Below are 15343 nucleotides of genomic sequence, written 5' to 3' on the forward strand. Positions count from 1 at the left end.
ATTGATAAAGACCTTTTTCCAATCTGTTGGTTGTCTTTTTTTGTCTTATTGACACTGTCATTTGCTTTACAGAAGCTTTTCTTTTTTGTTTGTTTGTTTTGTTTTGTTTTATTGGATATTTTATTTACATTTCAGATGTTATCCCCTTATGCCATTTCCCCCATCCCAACCAGGGACTCCCTATTCTATTCCACCTCCTATGAGGATCTGCCTCCACCTACACCCCCAAACTCCTATCGCCTCACCATCGAATTTCCCAGCACAGGGTGTCAGGCCTTCATGGAACCAAGGGTCTCCTCTCCCACCTATACCTCACTGGACCATCCTCCCTTTCATATACAGCTGGAGGCATAGGTCCCTCCATAAGTGCTCCCAGGCTGGTGGTTTAGACCCTGGGGGCTCTGGTTGGTTGGTATTGTTGCTCTCCTCATGGGGTCACAAACCCTTTCAGCTCCTTCAGTCTTCATTCTAACTCATCCATTGGGAACCCCTTGATCAGTTCAATCGTTAGGGGTGAGCATCTACCTCTGAATATCTCAAGCTGCGGCAATGCAATCCACTATATAAACAAACTCAAAGCAAAAAGACACATGATCATCTCACTAGTTACTAAGAAAGCATTTGACAAAATTCAATATTCCTTCATGGTAAAAGTCTTGGAAAGATCAGGAATTCAAGGCCCATACATAAACATAGTAAAAGCAATATACAGCAATCTAGTAGCTAACATCAAACTGGGTGCAGAGAAATTTGAAGCAATCCCACTAAAATCAGTGACTAGACAAGGCTGCTCATGCTCTCCCTACCTATTCAACATAGTACTGGAAATCCTAGCCAGAGCAATTAGACAACAAAAAGACGTCAAAGGATACAAATAGGAAAGGAAGAAGTCAAAATCTCACTATTTGTAGATGATATCATAGTATACTTAAGTGACCCCAAAACTTCCACCAGTCAACTCCTAAATCTGATAAACAACTTCAACAAAGTGGCTGGTTATAAATTCAACTCAAAGAAACCAGTAGCCTTCCTCTACTTGAAGTATAAACAGGCTGAGAAAGAAATTAGGGAAATGACACCCTTCACAATAGTCACAAATAATATAAAATACCTTGGTATGAATCTAACCAAGCAAGTGAAAGATCTATATGACAAGAACTTCAAGTGCCTGAAGAAAGAAATTGAAGAAGATCTCAGAAGATGAAAAGATCTCCCATGCTCATGGATTGGCAGGATTAATATAGTAAAAATGGCCATCTTGCCAAAAGCAAAGCAATCTACAGATTCTATGCAATCCCCATCAAAATTACAACTCAATTCTTCATAGAGATAGAAAGAACAATTTGCAAATTCATTTGGAATAACAAAAAACCCAGGATAGCAAAAAGCATTCTCAACAATAAAAGAACTTCTGGAGGAATCACCATTCCTGACCTCAAGCTGTACTACAGAGCTATAGTGATGAAAACTACTTGATATTGGTACAGAGACAGGCAGGAACATCAATGGAATAGAATTGAAGACCCAGAAATGAACCCACACACCTATGGTCACTTGATCTTTGACAAAGGAGTTAAAACTGTCAAGTGGAAAAAAGTACAACATTTTCAACAAATGGTGCTGGTTCAACTGTAGGTCAGCATATAGAAGAATGAAAATTGATCCATTCTTATCTCCTTGTACAAAGCTCAAGTCCAAGTGGATAAAAGACCTCCACATAAAACCACTGAAACTAATAGAACAGAAGCTTTTCAATTGTCCCAATTGTCAATTCTTGATCTTAGAGCATAAGCCATTGGTGTTCTTTCTGTGCCCAAGTGTTCGAGGTTCTTTCCCACTACCTCTACTATTAGTTTCAGTGTATCTGATTTTTCATGAAGGTCCTTGATCCACTTGGATTTGAGCTTTGTACAAGGATGTAAGGATGAATTAATTTTCGTTCTTCTACATGCTGTCCTCCAGTTGAACCAGCACCATTTGTTGAAAATGTTGTACTTTTTTCCACTGGACAGTTTTAGCTCCTTTGCCAAAGATCAAGTGACCATAAATGTGTGAGTTCATTTCTGGGTCTTCAATTCTATTCCATTGATCTCCCTGCCTATCTGTGTTCCCATACCATGCAGTTTTTATCACAAGTGCTCTATAGTACAGGTTGAGGTCAGGAATGGTGATTCCTCCAGAAGTTCTTTTATAGTTGAGAATGCTTTTTGCTATCCTGGGTTTTTTGCTATTCCATGTGAATTTGAGAATTTCCTTTTCTAACTCTGTGAAGAACTGATTTGGGATTTTAATGGGGATTGCATTGAATCTGTAGATTGCTTTTGGCAAGATGGCCATTTTTATTATATTAATCCTGCCAATCCATGAGCATGGGAGATCTTTCCATCTTCTGAGATCTTCTTCGATTTCTTTCTTCAGGGACTTGAAGTTCTTGTCGTACAGGTCTTTCACTTGCTTGGTTAGATTCACACCAAGGTATTTCATATTATTTGCAACTATTGTGAAGGGTGTCATTTCCCTAATTTCTTTTTCAGTCTGTTTATCTTTCATGTAGAGGAAGGCTACTGATTTGTTTGAGTTGAATTTATAACCAGCCACTTTGCTGAAGTTGTTTATCAGGTTTAGGAGTTCTCTGGTGGAAGTTTGGGGGTCACTTAAGTATACTATCATATCATCTGCAAATAGTGAGATTTTGACTTCTTCCTTTCCTATTTGTATCCTTTGACGTCTTTTTGTTGTCTAATTGCTCTGCCTAGGACTTCCACTACTATATTGAATAGGTAGGGAGAGAGTGGGCAGCCTTGTCTAATCCCTGATTTTAGTGAGATTGCTTCAAGTTTCTCTGCACCCAGTTTGATGTTAGCTACTGGATTGCTGTATATTGCTTTTACTATGTTTAAGACTGGGCCTTGAATTTCTGATGATAAAGTCTTGGAGAGATCAGGAATTCAAGGCCCATACCTAAACATAGTAAAAACAATATACAGCAAGCCAGAAGCCAACATCAAACTAAACAGAGAGAAACTTGAAGCAATCTTACTAAAATCAGGGACTCGACAAGGTTGCCCACTCTTCCCCTATCTATTCAATATAATACTGAAAACAGATTTCTTAGGAGAGAAAATATCCTTACCTAGTCAGTCATGGAGCAATATAGGGAGTTTCTTCGTGTCCTAGGAGAGACACCATACCCTGAACTAAATATTAGCAGGTAACTAATTCAGCCTAGCATGCAAGAGGAATCATGCACAAGATCAATATGGGTTTACTCTGTAAAGTGAGATTGGTCTATGAAAGGAACTCTCTCTCTGCTCTCTGTCTCCCTGTGTCTTTGTTTGTGTGAGTGTGTGTGTATGTGTGTGTGTGAGTATGCCCTGTATTTTTATTCACAGACATAAAATAAAATATATTCCCTCCAATAGATGAACAAGTATCATGTGATCAAATATCTACAATGAGGATTTGCACTTGGTTGGAAAAACACAGAATCTATACACTGCACAAACCAATGAAATCCAAGAGTGTGAATGCAAAAGAAGTCACACAATACACAACCTAAGCTCAAGTTATAGCCACTTAGTTCCAGCCCAAAGCTAATGAAGATTCAGGAGGGAAACACCCCTACCCCAGCATGATCCTGTTCCTGAGAAACAGCAGGAGTCATCCTCCCCTGGGAAAACCCTGACAGACACATAGGATTGTAGGTCTAACACAGCAGAGTCCATCTCACTATATGCTCAGTGACTATGGTGTATATGGGGTGCCATCGACCATGAGCCAATGTTGGAGAACAAGCATGTCAAGAATCAAGAAAGAGGTCTGGGCCCGAGCATAGAGCAGGTCACAGGCGGCAGCTCTGTAGCCAACTTCAGAAAACTGAGAGAAAGTGGGCCTCCCAGGAGCTTTAACTCAGGCAGCATCTCAGGTAAGCAGATAGCAACACCTGCCCCAAACAGGGAGCAACTGGGAACCACTGGGATCCAGGAATTCACTCCTGGCCTGGAACGTGGGTTCCTTCTGGTCTGAGCCCAAGCACTCGGCAGATCCCGGGAGTCAGGTCTGCACTCAATCTCTCAGAACCCAGAGGAAGAGGGGCTCCCAGAAGCTCTAACCCAAGCAATATCTTAGGCTAGGAGGTGGCAATACATGCCCCCAAACAGGGAGCAATCGGAACTCACTGGGACCCAGGAATCCACTCCTGACCCAGAGCATGGGCCCTTTCCAGTTTCCACTTGAGCACTGAGCAGATCTTGGGCCTCAGCTCTAACCCCAGCAGCAAAATCCATCCCAAACAGTTCTGACACAACCTAGATAATAGGAAAGACAGGCTCCAGTCAGAGACAGCACTGATAGCACAAAGGAGATCTAGATGGCGAAAGGCAAGCGCAAGAACACAAACATCAGCAATCCAAGGTACTTGCCATCATCAGAACCTAGTTCTCCCACATTAGAAAGTCCTGAACTCTCCATATCACCAGGAAAGCAAAAACCAGATCTAAAATTACTTCTAATGATGATGATAGAGGACTATAAGAATGACATAAATAACACTATCAAAAAACTTGAGGAGAACACAGGTAAACAGGATGAAGTCCTTAAAGAAACACAAAAATTCTTTAAAGAATTACAAGAAAACACAAACAAATAGATGAAGAAATTGAACAAAACCATCCAGGACATAAAAATGGAAGTGGAAACAATAAAGAAATCACAAAAGGAGACTATCCTGGAGATAGAAAACCTAAAAAAGAAATCAGGAGTCATAGACACAAGCATCACCTGTTGGGCAGATCTCATGCCAGGGTCGCGTGGGGGCAGCCCGGGCATGGGCTCGGGCCAGTGCCCATGCACCCAAGCACAGATGTCAGGGTGGTCCTGGGAGCCACAACCTCGGCTGACAGTGACACTCTCTGCTACAAGCTGCTACAGAGTCCCGAGAGCAGAGTTGCCCTGACGCTGCGCGCCAGACAAGACGCTGGGGCTTGCTGGGGCTTGAACAAAAGCAGGCAGAGAGCGTCCCATGCCCTGCCCCTCAGTGAGAGTGCAGCAGCATGGTAACCTCGGCTCTCAGGAGAAAGTGTCCTGCGGCTCGTCAGCTCTTTCCCACTCCTGCCCTGTTGGGTGGGTTTTGGCTTACGAAATGAGTCCAGGATTTCACGAGACATGTGAAGATTTAAGATGTGCTGATTTATTAACAGACGGTGGGTTTGGATGGCAAAAGGCTCTCCCAAAACATGTCGGAAGGTGTTTGCTTATATATCAGAAGCAGGGGAAGAAGGGCGGGGCCAGGGAAATCTTGAGGCAGAGATTTGTTCTCTCTGCCTTCTCCTTGGGACTCGGAGACCTCCGAACACCCAAGATTTTATAGTCCCACAATCACCAACAGAATACAAGAGATAGAAGAAAGAATCTCAGGTGCAGAAGAGACCATAGAAAATATTGACACAACTGTCAAAGAAAACACAAAATGCAAAAAGTTATTAACACAAAACATCCAGGAAATCCAGGATGTAATGAGAAGACCAAACCTAAGGATAATAGGTATAGAAGAGAGTGAAGGTTCCCAACTTAAAGGGCCAATAAATATCTTCAACAAAATTATAGAAGAAAACTTCCCTAACCTAAGGAACGAGATGGCCATAATCATACAAGAAGCCTACAGAATGCCAAATAGACTAGATCAAAAAAGAAATACCTCTGGTCACATAATAATCAAGACACAAAATGCACAAAACAAGGAAAGAATTTTAAAAGCAGTAAGGGAAAAAGGCCAAGTAACATATAAAGGCAAACCTATCAGAATTATACCTGACTTCTCACCAGATACTATAAAAGCCAGAAGATCCTGGACAAATATCATACAGACCCTAAGAGAACATAAATGCCAGCCCAGGCTACTATACCCAGAAAAACTCTCAATTACCATAGATGGAGAAACCAAGATATTCCATGACAAAACCGAATTTACACAGTATCTTCCCACAAACCCAGCATTACAAAGGTTGATAGTAGGAAAGCTCCAATACAAGGAGGGAAATTATACCCTAGAAAGAGCAAGAAAGTAATCCTCTTCCAACAAAACCAAAAGAAGATAGCCACACAAAGATAATCCCACCTCTAATAAAAAAAAAGGAAGCAACAATCACTGTTCCCCAAAAGAAGATAACCACACAAACGATTTCTCCACTATTAGCAAAAATGGCAGGAAGCAACAACACCCTCTCCTTAATATCTCTTAACATCAATGTACTCAATTCCCCAATAAAATGGCATAGGCTAATGGACTGGATACTCAAACAGGACCCAGCTTTTTGCTGCTTACAGGAAACCCACCTCAGTGACAAAGACAGACACTACCTTAGAGTAAAAGGTTGGAAAACAATTTTTCAAGCAAATGACCCTAAGAAACAATTGGGAGTAGCCATTCTAATATCGAATAAAATCGACTTTCAACTTAAAGCTATCAAAAAGGTTAAGGAAGGATATTTCATACTTGTCAAAGGAAAAGTCAACCAACATGAACTCTCAATTCTGAATATCTATGCACCAAATTCAAGAGCACACACTTTCATAAAAGAAACCTTACTAAAGCTCAAAGCACACATTGCACCTCACACAATAATAGTGGGAGACTTCAACACCCTACTCTCAGCAATGGATAGATCATGGAAACAGAAACTAAATAGAGATACAATGAAACTAACAGAAGTTATGAACCAAATAGACTTAACAGATATCTATAGAACATTTCACCCTAAAGCAAAAGAATATACCTTTTTCTCAGCACCTCATGGTACCTTCTCCAAAATAGACCATATAATTGGGCACAAGACAGGCCTCAACAGATGTAAAAAAATTGAAATAATCCCCTGCATCCTATCAGATCACCATGGTCTAAGGCTGGTCTTCAAAAATGACAAAGACAATGGAAAGCCCACATTCACATGGAAACTGAACAACACCCTACTCCTTGATAATCTTGTAAGAGAAGAAAAAAAGAAAGAAATTAAAAATTTTTTAGAATTTAATGAAAATGATGACACATCATACCCAAATCTATGGGATACAATGAAAGCAGTGCTAAGAGGAAAGTTCATAGCTCTAAGTGCCTACAAAAAGAAACTGGAGGGAACATACACTAGCAGCTTGAAAATGCACCTGAAAGACCTAGGACAAAAAGAAGCTAATACACCCAAGAGGAGTAGACGGCAGGAAAAAATCAAACTCAGGGCTGAAATCAACCAAATAGAAACAAAAAGAACTATCCAAAGAATCAATAAAACCAGGAGCTGGTTCACTGAGAAAATCAACAAGATAGATAAACCCTTAGCTGGACTAATCAGAGGGCAGAGAGACAGTATCCAAATTAATAAAATTAGAACTGAAAAGGGTGACATAACAACAGAAACCAAGGAAATTAAAAAAATCATCAAATCCTACTACAAAAGCCTATACTCAACAAAATTGGAAAATTTGGATGAAATGGACAATTTTCTAGACAAATATCAGTTACCAATGTTAAATCAGGAACAGATAAACCATCTAAACTGTCCCATAACCCCAAAAGAAATAGAAAAAGTCACTAGAAGTCTTCCCACAAAGAAAAGTTCAGGACCAGACTGTTTTAGTGCAGAATTCTATCAGACCTTCAAGGAAGACCTAATTCCAATTCTCTTTAAACTATTCCAAAAATAGAAACAGAAGGTACACTACTGAATTCATTCTATGAAGCCACAATTAAGCTCATACCTAAACCATGCAAAGACCCAACAAAGAAAGAGAACTTCAGACCAATCTCCCTTATGAACACTGATACAAAATTACTCAAAAAAATTCTAGCGAACCGAATCCAAGAACACATCAAAACAATTATCCATCACGATCAAGTAGGCTTTACCCCAGGAATTCAGGGTTGGTTCAATATATGGAAATCCATCAATGCAATCCACTATCTAAACAAACTCAAAGAAAAAAACCACATGATCATATCACTAGATGCTGAGAAAGCATTTGACAAAATTCAACACCCCTTCGTGATAAAAGTCTTGGAAAGATCAGGAATTCAAGTCCCATACCTAAACATAGTAAAAGCAATATACAGCAAACCAGTAGCCAGCATCAAACTAAATGGAGAGAAACTTGAAGCAATCCCACTAAAATCAGGGACTAGGCAAGGCTTCCCACTCTCCCCCTACTTATTTAATATAGTATTGGAAGTCCTAGCCAGAGAAGTTAGGCAACAGAAGGAGGTCAAAGGGATACAAATTGGAAAGGAAGGAGTCAAAATCTCACTATTTGCAGATGATATGATAGTATACTTAAGTGACCCCAAAACTTCCACCAGAGAACTCCTAAACCTCATAAACAACTTTAGCAAAGTGGCTGTATATAAAATTAACTCAAGCAAATCAGTAGCTTTCCTCTACTTAAAAGATAAACTGGCTGAGAAAGAAATTGTGGAAATGACACCCTTTACAATAGTCACAGATATATAAAATATGTTGATGTGAACCTAACCAAGCAAGTAAAAGACCTGTATTACAAGAACTTCATGCCCCTGAAGAAAGAAATCGAAGATGATCTCAGAAGATGGAAAGATCTCCCATGCTCATGGATTGGAAAGATTAATATAGTAAAAATGGCTATTTTGCCAAAAGCCATCTACAGATTTAATGCAACCCCCATCAAAATTCCAAGTAAATTCTTCACAGAGATAGAAAGAGCAATCTTAAAATTCATTTGGAATAACAAAAAACCCAGGATAGCAAAAAGTACTTTCAGCAATAAAAGAACTTCTCGGGGAATCACCATCCCTGACTTCAAGCTGTACTACAAAGCAATAGTGGTAAAAACTGTGTGGTATTGGAACAGAGACAAGTGGGAGGATCAATGGAATAGAATGGAAGACCCAGAAATGAACCCCCATACCTATGGTCACTTGATCATTGACAAAGGAGCTAAAGCCATCGACTGGAAAAAAGACAGCATTTTCAACAAATGGTGCTGTTACAACTGGAGGTCAGCATGTAGAAGAATGCAAATTGATCCATACTTATCTCTTTGTACAAAGCTCAATTCCAAGTAGATCGAAGACCTCCACCTAAAACCAGCCACACTGAAACTAATAGAAGAGAAACTGGGGAAAAGCCTGGAACACATAGGCACAGGAGAAAAGTTCCTGAACAGAACACCAATGGCCTGTGCTCTAAGACCAACAACTGACAAATGGGACCTCATAGAACTGCAAAGCTTCTGTAAAGCAAAGGACACAGTCAATAGGACAAAGCTGCAACCAACAGATTGGGAAAAGATCTTCACCAACCCTACATCTGATAAAGGGCTAATATCCAAGGTATACAAAGAACTGAAGAAATTAGACTCTAGATAATCAAAGAACCCTATTAAATAATGGATCACAGAGATGAACAAAGAATTCTCAACTGAAGAAGCTCAAATGGTTGAGAAGCACCTAAAGAAGTGTTCAGCATCCCTAGTCATCAGGGAAATGCAAATGAAAACAACACTGAGATTCCATCTCATACCAGTCAGAATGGCTAAGGTCAAAAACACAGGTGACAGCAGATGTTGTCAAGGATGTGGAGAAAGAGGAACACTCCTCCACTGTTGGTGGGATTGTAAACTGGTACAACCACTATGGAAAGCAGTCTGGCGGTATCTCAGAAAATTGAACATAGTGTTACCTGAGGACCCAGCTATACCACTCCTGGGCATATACCCAAAAGATGTTTCAACATACAACAGGGACACATGCTCCACCATGTTCATAGCAGCCTTATTTATAATAGCCAGAAGTTGGAAAGAACCCAGATGCCCTTCCACAGAAGAATGAATGCAGAAAATGTGGTACATTTATACAATGGAGTATTACTCAGCTATTAAAAACAATGAGTTCATGAAATTCTTAGGCAAATGGATGGAGCTGGAAAATATCATCTTGAGTGAGATGACCCAATCTCAAAAGAACATACATGGTATGCACTCACTGATAAGTGGATATTAGCCTAAAAGCTCACTACTTCTAAGAAACAACATATAGGCCACATAAAACTCACATAGAAGAAGGAAGACCAAAGTGTGGATGCTTTGGTCCTTTCTAGAAGGAGTATCAAAAGTTTCAAGCAGAGCTTCCAGAATCTAAACCTCCAGCCAGAGAGCACAAAGGGAGGGACTCACGCATCTGTATAGGGTGACCTTGTCAGACTTCAGTGGAAGTGGAGGGCCACGGTGCCTGAAAGTTTGGATCCCCTACTGTTTGGGAACTCAAGAGCAGGGAGAAGAGACTGGGAGGATTTTGGAGCACACCCTCACAAAAATAGGAGGAGGCGGTATGGGATAAGGGGTTTTGGGGGAGAATGGGAGAGGAGATAACATTGAAAGGTAAATACGTATAATATCCAGTAATAAAAAAAAAACACAGATAAAGGGTCTAAAAAAAAAAAGAGAGGGAGAGTGTTTACTTATTTTAAATTATTTTCAAAAGTTTCTAGGAGTTGCTAATTGGCTAAGACCCTATTATAAGCTCTCCACAAAAGAATTTAAGTCTCTGTTCAATATTCTCAAGAGAGATGTAAATCCTAATTTTCCTCAACAATTAATTGACAAAAGAGAAGTAATCCCACAAAAAGTAGAAGAAGCTATTACTAATCAATATATTATATACTCTGATTAGTTGTCGGCGGTGCTGTAACAGTCCTTTGACAAAAGATTATTAATATAGATTTATATATCCTTAAATAGGGTCTTCATGACTCTCTGAATGTGGAAGGAGCAACTGTTGGCGCTTCTAACCTGATTATACAAGAACTCTGAAAAATTGGCTTTAAAAACAAAAGACGGGGAATGGTAACCCCCAAGAAGGAGTCCCCCCTGAAATACTCTCCATCATGCCTTGTTCACTTTTATCTCTCTAAAGCTGAAAGCTCATGGCAAATCTGCTGCTGACTGCCTCTGGTACCACCGAGACCAATAAAACTTTGCCACAGATATGGGGAAGGACCCTCTCACCCTTAAAGGGAATGGCCCAGACCCAGTTCCCTTACGGGGCCAAGGATTGATATGCCTGTCTGATACCACAGAAGGCATAGCTAACTGGCTACCAAAAAGATTAATGAAATAAATAGATACCCCTACAAAGCCAGGCCCAACCATAAATAAGATGAATAACAATTTACATCCAGGGAAGAGAAATCTCCCTGAGAATTCCCTTCTTTTTCCTTTCCAGGTAAAAATGAATCACCCGTGATGTCTGCTGTTAGAAGTTCTAATCCAGATGCTGGCCTCCGATCTTATACTACTCAGACCTTTGAAGAGCCACTGACAAGAACATTAAACAGCTAGAGATTGACATCACTAATCTGAAGAAATCCCTCATTTCACTGTCTGAAGAGAACTCCTAAAATCGCAAAGATCCTTATTAGACTTGATTTACTCTATTACAATAGAAAAGGTTGTGTACAGCTCTTAACTGTGTACAGCCCTTAAAGAAGAATGTTGCCTTTACATAGACAAGACAAGGAGGGTTAAAGAGAGTATGAAATAGGTCAGTGAAGGCCCCTAGAAAAATCAGAGAGAGAAAGAGATGGATGAATGCTGGTACAAGAATTGGTTTTCAGCCTCTCTAAGGTTGTCAACCCTGTTTCCTCCCATCTTGGGGCCATTATTTGGGTTCTTTTTGCTTATTTCTGCTCATCCTGGCCCTCAAATAGGATGACTAACTCTGTGATACAACAGGTAAATAATTTGGTAGCAAAACCTATTCAGATACATTATCATAAGTTAGCTATGGAGGACCACAAGACTCAAGATGAGGTTGTTACTTTATACAGGGTGTTTCCAAAACCCATCTCCACCCAACCTAAAAGGGAGGACTTCTGCCCCTAGACCAAGCAGAGAGGGGCCACCCAGAACCCCCTCTGACAGGCGATCTGAATTCTTGCTTAGGCTGCGAGGCTAAGCACTGCAAGGGAATGTAAATAAAAGATAAAAATATCTATCTAGGTTCCCTGAGGGACAAGTCTGACTGCATAGGGGTTGATGTCAAAAGTATCCCTTCTCCAGGAAAAAGACATTGGGATGGTTATGGCCCTCATGCCTCACTGGACAATGACAGGGGGACTGGAGCCATTACAAAGTCCCCTTCAGGTGCTGGAGGTCAGGCCTCTATCCCTGCCTTCGCAAGATTAGAATTGCCACAACCCTTCTATACTTAGAGAAGGTTGGAGATGTCAGGGGCATCCCTGCTTACACACTGAAGGCCTAAAATCAGCCATAGGCCTAAAATCAGCAATAGGCCTGTCATACATGTATTCTAACACCGACTCTTGGGTCTCAATGGAATAACATTGAAACAGATGGCTATAAGCTATTGTAAACAGGCAGCTTTTGTGACAGTTTACCAGCCTGAGTAGTCATAGACCTTGTAAATAGGTAGCCTTGGCAGACAATAATAACTTAGATAATGACATGCGAGTCATAGGCAGTCATAGTGACTTTTCCCCTGAACCTTCACCCAGCCGATACCCGGTTCTGAAGATATCTGTACTCCCCCTGATCACCCACACTCCAGTGTCATTCCCTTCCCCACATCCTGCCTTTCTGTGTTTATAACCCCTGTGTGAATGAATCATGATTTAAGAAAAAATAAATTATAAAAAACAAAACAAAACAAACCTACACCCTGCAACTAGTACTGCACCTGTGTGGTAGCATCATTCAGCAACCCATTTGCTAGCTTCTCAAGTTTATACCTGCAATATGGAGATACACTGGTGCTCACAAATGCTGCCCATGCCTGCACCACTGTGCACTGAACTGTGGCCATCCTCATACAGTGAGAACTTATATCCTAAGAAACAAAAACATGGCAACATTTTAGGTCCAAGACACCTGGGATCAATTTTTTTTGACCGAAGCAGAAGGACTTAGGAGAATGATGAGTATAAGTGTTGGGTCAGTGAGATGGCTCAGGGTATAGTTGCCTGCTGCCACCTATAAGACCTGTCTATTATTGATAGGATGGACATTGTAAAAGAAAGACGGATCACTCAAGTTGTATTCTGACACACACAAACACATATACATATATATGTATGTATGTACACACAAACACACACAACATTGCAATGCCCAATTGTAATATATCATTTAAGAATATGAAACAAAAAATACTTTAAATCGTATTCCAAGCAGATATATACAGCAGGACCCTTCTCAGAAACATCAAGAATGTGCAAAAGAGAAAAATTTATCACCTAAAAATGTGAAAAGGAACAAAACAAAATCACACTTAAATTTGTACTGTTGTGTTAGATGTTCACACATGTCTGCTAAAACATAGCTGTGACAGTGATGGTCAGAGGTGAGGCAGACACTGGTCAGCTAAGGAAATGTCATCTGTGTAAGACAAGTTTGCAAGAGTCTACTGCTTGGCCTAGTCACAACATTGAGGAAGTCACAGCATGTTGGCTGAGGAGGGCAGTTCCCCTTCCTGTGAGACTGCTGAAATGTGACCATGTCATAAGGACATCCCTGCCTCCAGGGCCATACCCTGTTTCCAATCCCTTCTGAAAGACTTCTCGAGCAGAGCACTGCCCTCAAGCAGAGTTGTAGCCTCTGAGAGATGCCATGACCTTCACCTTCACAGCCCTGCTCTGTCTTGGTGAGACTTGAAGAGGGGGAGGGGATACTGAGGTCTAGAAATGATCAGGGGCAGTAGCTGAGCATTGACCCATCAGGAGACCCCAGAGGCTTAGTTGTTTGTGCAGAGGGAAGGAGCTGATCAAGTTTCAGGGACAAACCTCTCACAGGAAACTCTCTTCCAGGACACACTCTGGGACTCAGAATCTCAGTGCTGGCAGGTGAGTGTCTTCAGCTTCCCTGACCTGCTCTTTTCTTCATACCCAGGAGCCATGCCTGGGTGGGAATGATGGAAAACACCACATGTGTGTTATTCCTGAGGGTAACCTGAGGGTCATGGGGTTAAGGACTGGAATCAGAGGATGGATGATCTGAGGCCTGCCTGCTCTTTTTCTTGCAGGGTCCCTTCCTAAGCCTATCCTTAGAGTACAGCCAGACTCTGTGGTCTCCAAGCAGAGTAAGGTGACCTTCTTGTGTGGGGGGACCCAAGGAGCCAGATGGTACTGTCTTTATAAAGAAGGAAGCCAATATCCACTGTGCAAAGAAATTCCATCTAAATCTGGCAACACAGCTGAATTCCCCATCTCAAAAATTGACGAGCACCATGCAGGACATTACTACTGTTATTATCAGATCAATGGTAAACATTCACAGGTCAGTGACGCCCTGGAGCTCGTGGTGACAGGTGAGAAGAAAAACAATGCCCCATCCTCAGGCTTCACTCTCAAGAAGTCAGACTGCTCTCTGCTGCACTGCCACCTCACAGCCCTGGGGGATGACAAGGCCTGACACATGTAACTTGATTCTGCCTTTTCTCCTAGGAGCACACAGTAAACCCAGCCTGTCAGCCCAGCCCAGCCCTGTGGTGACCTCAGGACAGAAGGTTATCCTCCAGTGTGTGTCAGGGCAGAATTATGACAGGTTTATTCTGACTAAGGAAGGACCACAAAAACTCTACCAGATGCAGAACTCATGGTATAACTATACTACTAGGAAATTTGAGGCCTTCTTCTCTGTACATCCAGTGACCTCCAACCAGAGGTGGACATTCAGATGCTACTACTATGACAGTCATAACCCAGAAGTGTGGTCAGAGCCTAGTGACCCCCTGGAACGCCTGGTCTCAGGTGAGGAACCACATCCTTTCCACTTAATGGTGAGGTGAAACGGTGCTCAGGGAGGCTTCATGTTGTGTTTTGTTCAAAAGAGAGAACCAGGATATGTTTTGTAGAGCCAAGTATGGTGAAGTGTGAGGAGTGCCTCTGAAGGACCCATCCCTTCCCTATCAGGTACAAACCATATGACAGATATTGTATAGAATAGAGTTTGTTTATGGACATGAGAAGGGGAGTTGAATAGAGACAGGCAGAGAGAGGGGGAGGGGAAAAGGTCAGTCAGGAATACTTGGACAGAGAAGCGGGGTGGAGTGTGCATGAAGGAACAGAGGGAAAAGAAATCAGAGAGAAAAAAAGGCAAAGAGAATAGGAGAGTGAGGAGGGAACAAACACCTCTTTTCTAGGAAGCCAGGCCTACGTGGTTGTTGCCAGGTAGATGTTGGGCAGAGCCTAGAAGGAATGCTAACACTTGATGTGTGCTGTATGTGTGGAGCCAGGGCTCTTTAGCCCATTGACAGAGAGAGCACAGGAGACAGTGCGACCACAGATACAGATTTCAATGCAGAAATAGT

General features: G+C 41.5%; 1 protein-coding gene across 1 annotated transcript; it reads left to right on the forward strand.

Moving 5' to 3' along the window:
- The first annotated feature begins 13546 nt into the window (after positions 1–13546).
- LOC114635412 (neutrophil immunoglobulin-like receptor 1) lies at positions 13547–15179 on the forward strand. Its single transcript, XM_028784018.1, has 4 exons — positions 13547–13678; positions 13842–13877; positions 14057–14341; positions 14478–15179. The coding sequence occupies exons 1-4, from the start codon at positions 13645–13647 to the stop codon at positions 14819–14821; spliced, it is 699 nt and encodes a 232-aa protein (XP_028639851.1). The 5' UTR covers positions 13547–13644; the 3' UTR covers positions 14822–15179.
- The last annotated feature ends 164 nt before the right edge of the window (positions 15180–15343 follow it).

This window comes from Grammomys surdaster, unplaced genomic scaffold, assembly GCF_004785775.1.
Source record: "Grammomys surdaster isolate TR1022 unplaced genomic scaffold, NIH_TR_1.0 103653, whole genome shotgun sequence".
Lineage (NCBI taxonomy): Eukaryota > Metazoa > Chordata > Mammalia > Rodentia > Muridae > Grammomys > Grammomys surdaster.

Excerpts from the sequence above, each read along its gene's own strand:
- LOC114635412 (XM_028784018.1), top strand. The coding sequence starts at position 13,645 with ATGACCTTCACCTTCACAGCCCTGCTCTGTCTTG. Across the intron at positions 13,679-13,841 it reads CACAGCCCTGCTCTGTCTTG|GACACACTCTGGGACTCAGA; the intron begins GTGAGACTTGAA and ends ACTCTCTTCCAG. Across the intron at positions 13,878-14,056 it reads CAGAATCTCAGTGCTGGCAG|GGTCCCTTCCTAAGCCTATC; the intron begins GTGAGTGTCTTC and ends TTTTTCTTGCAG.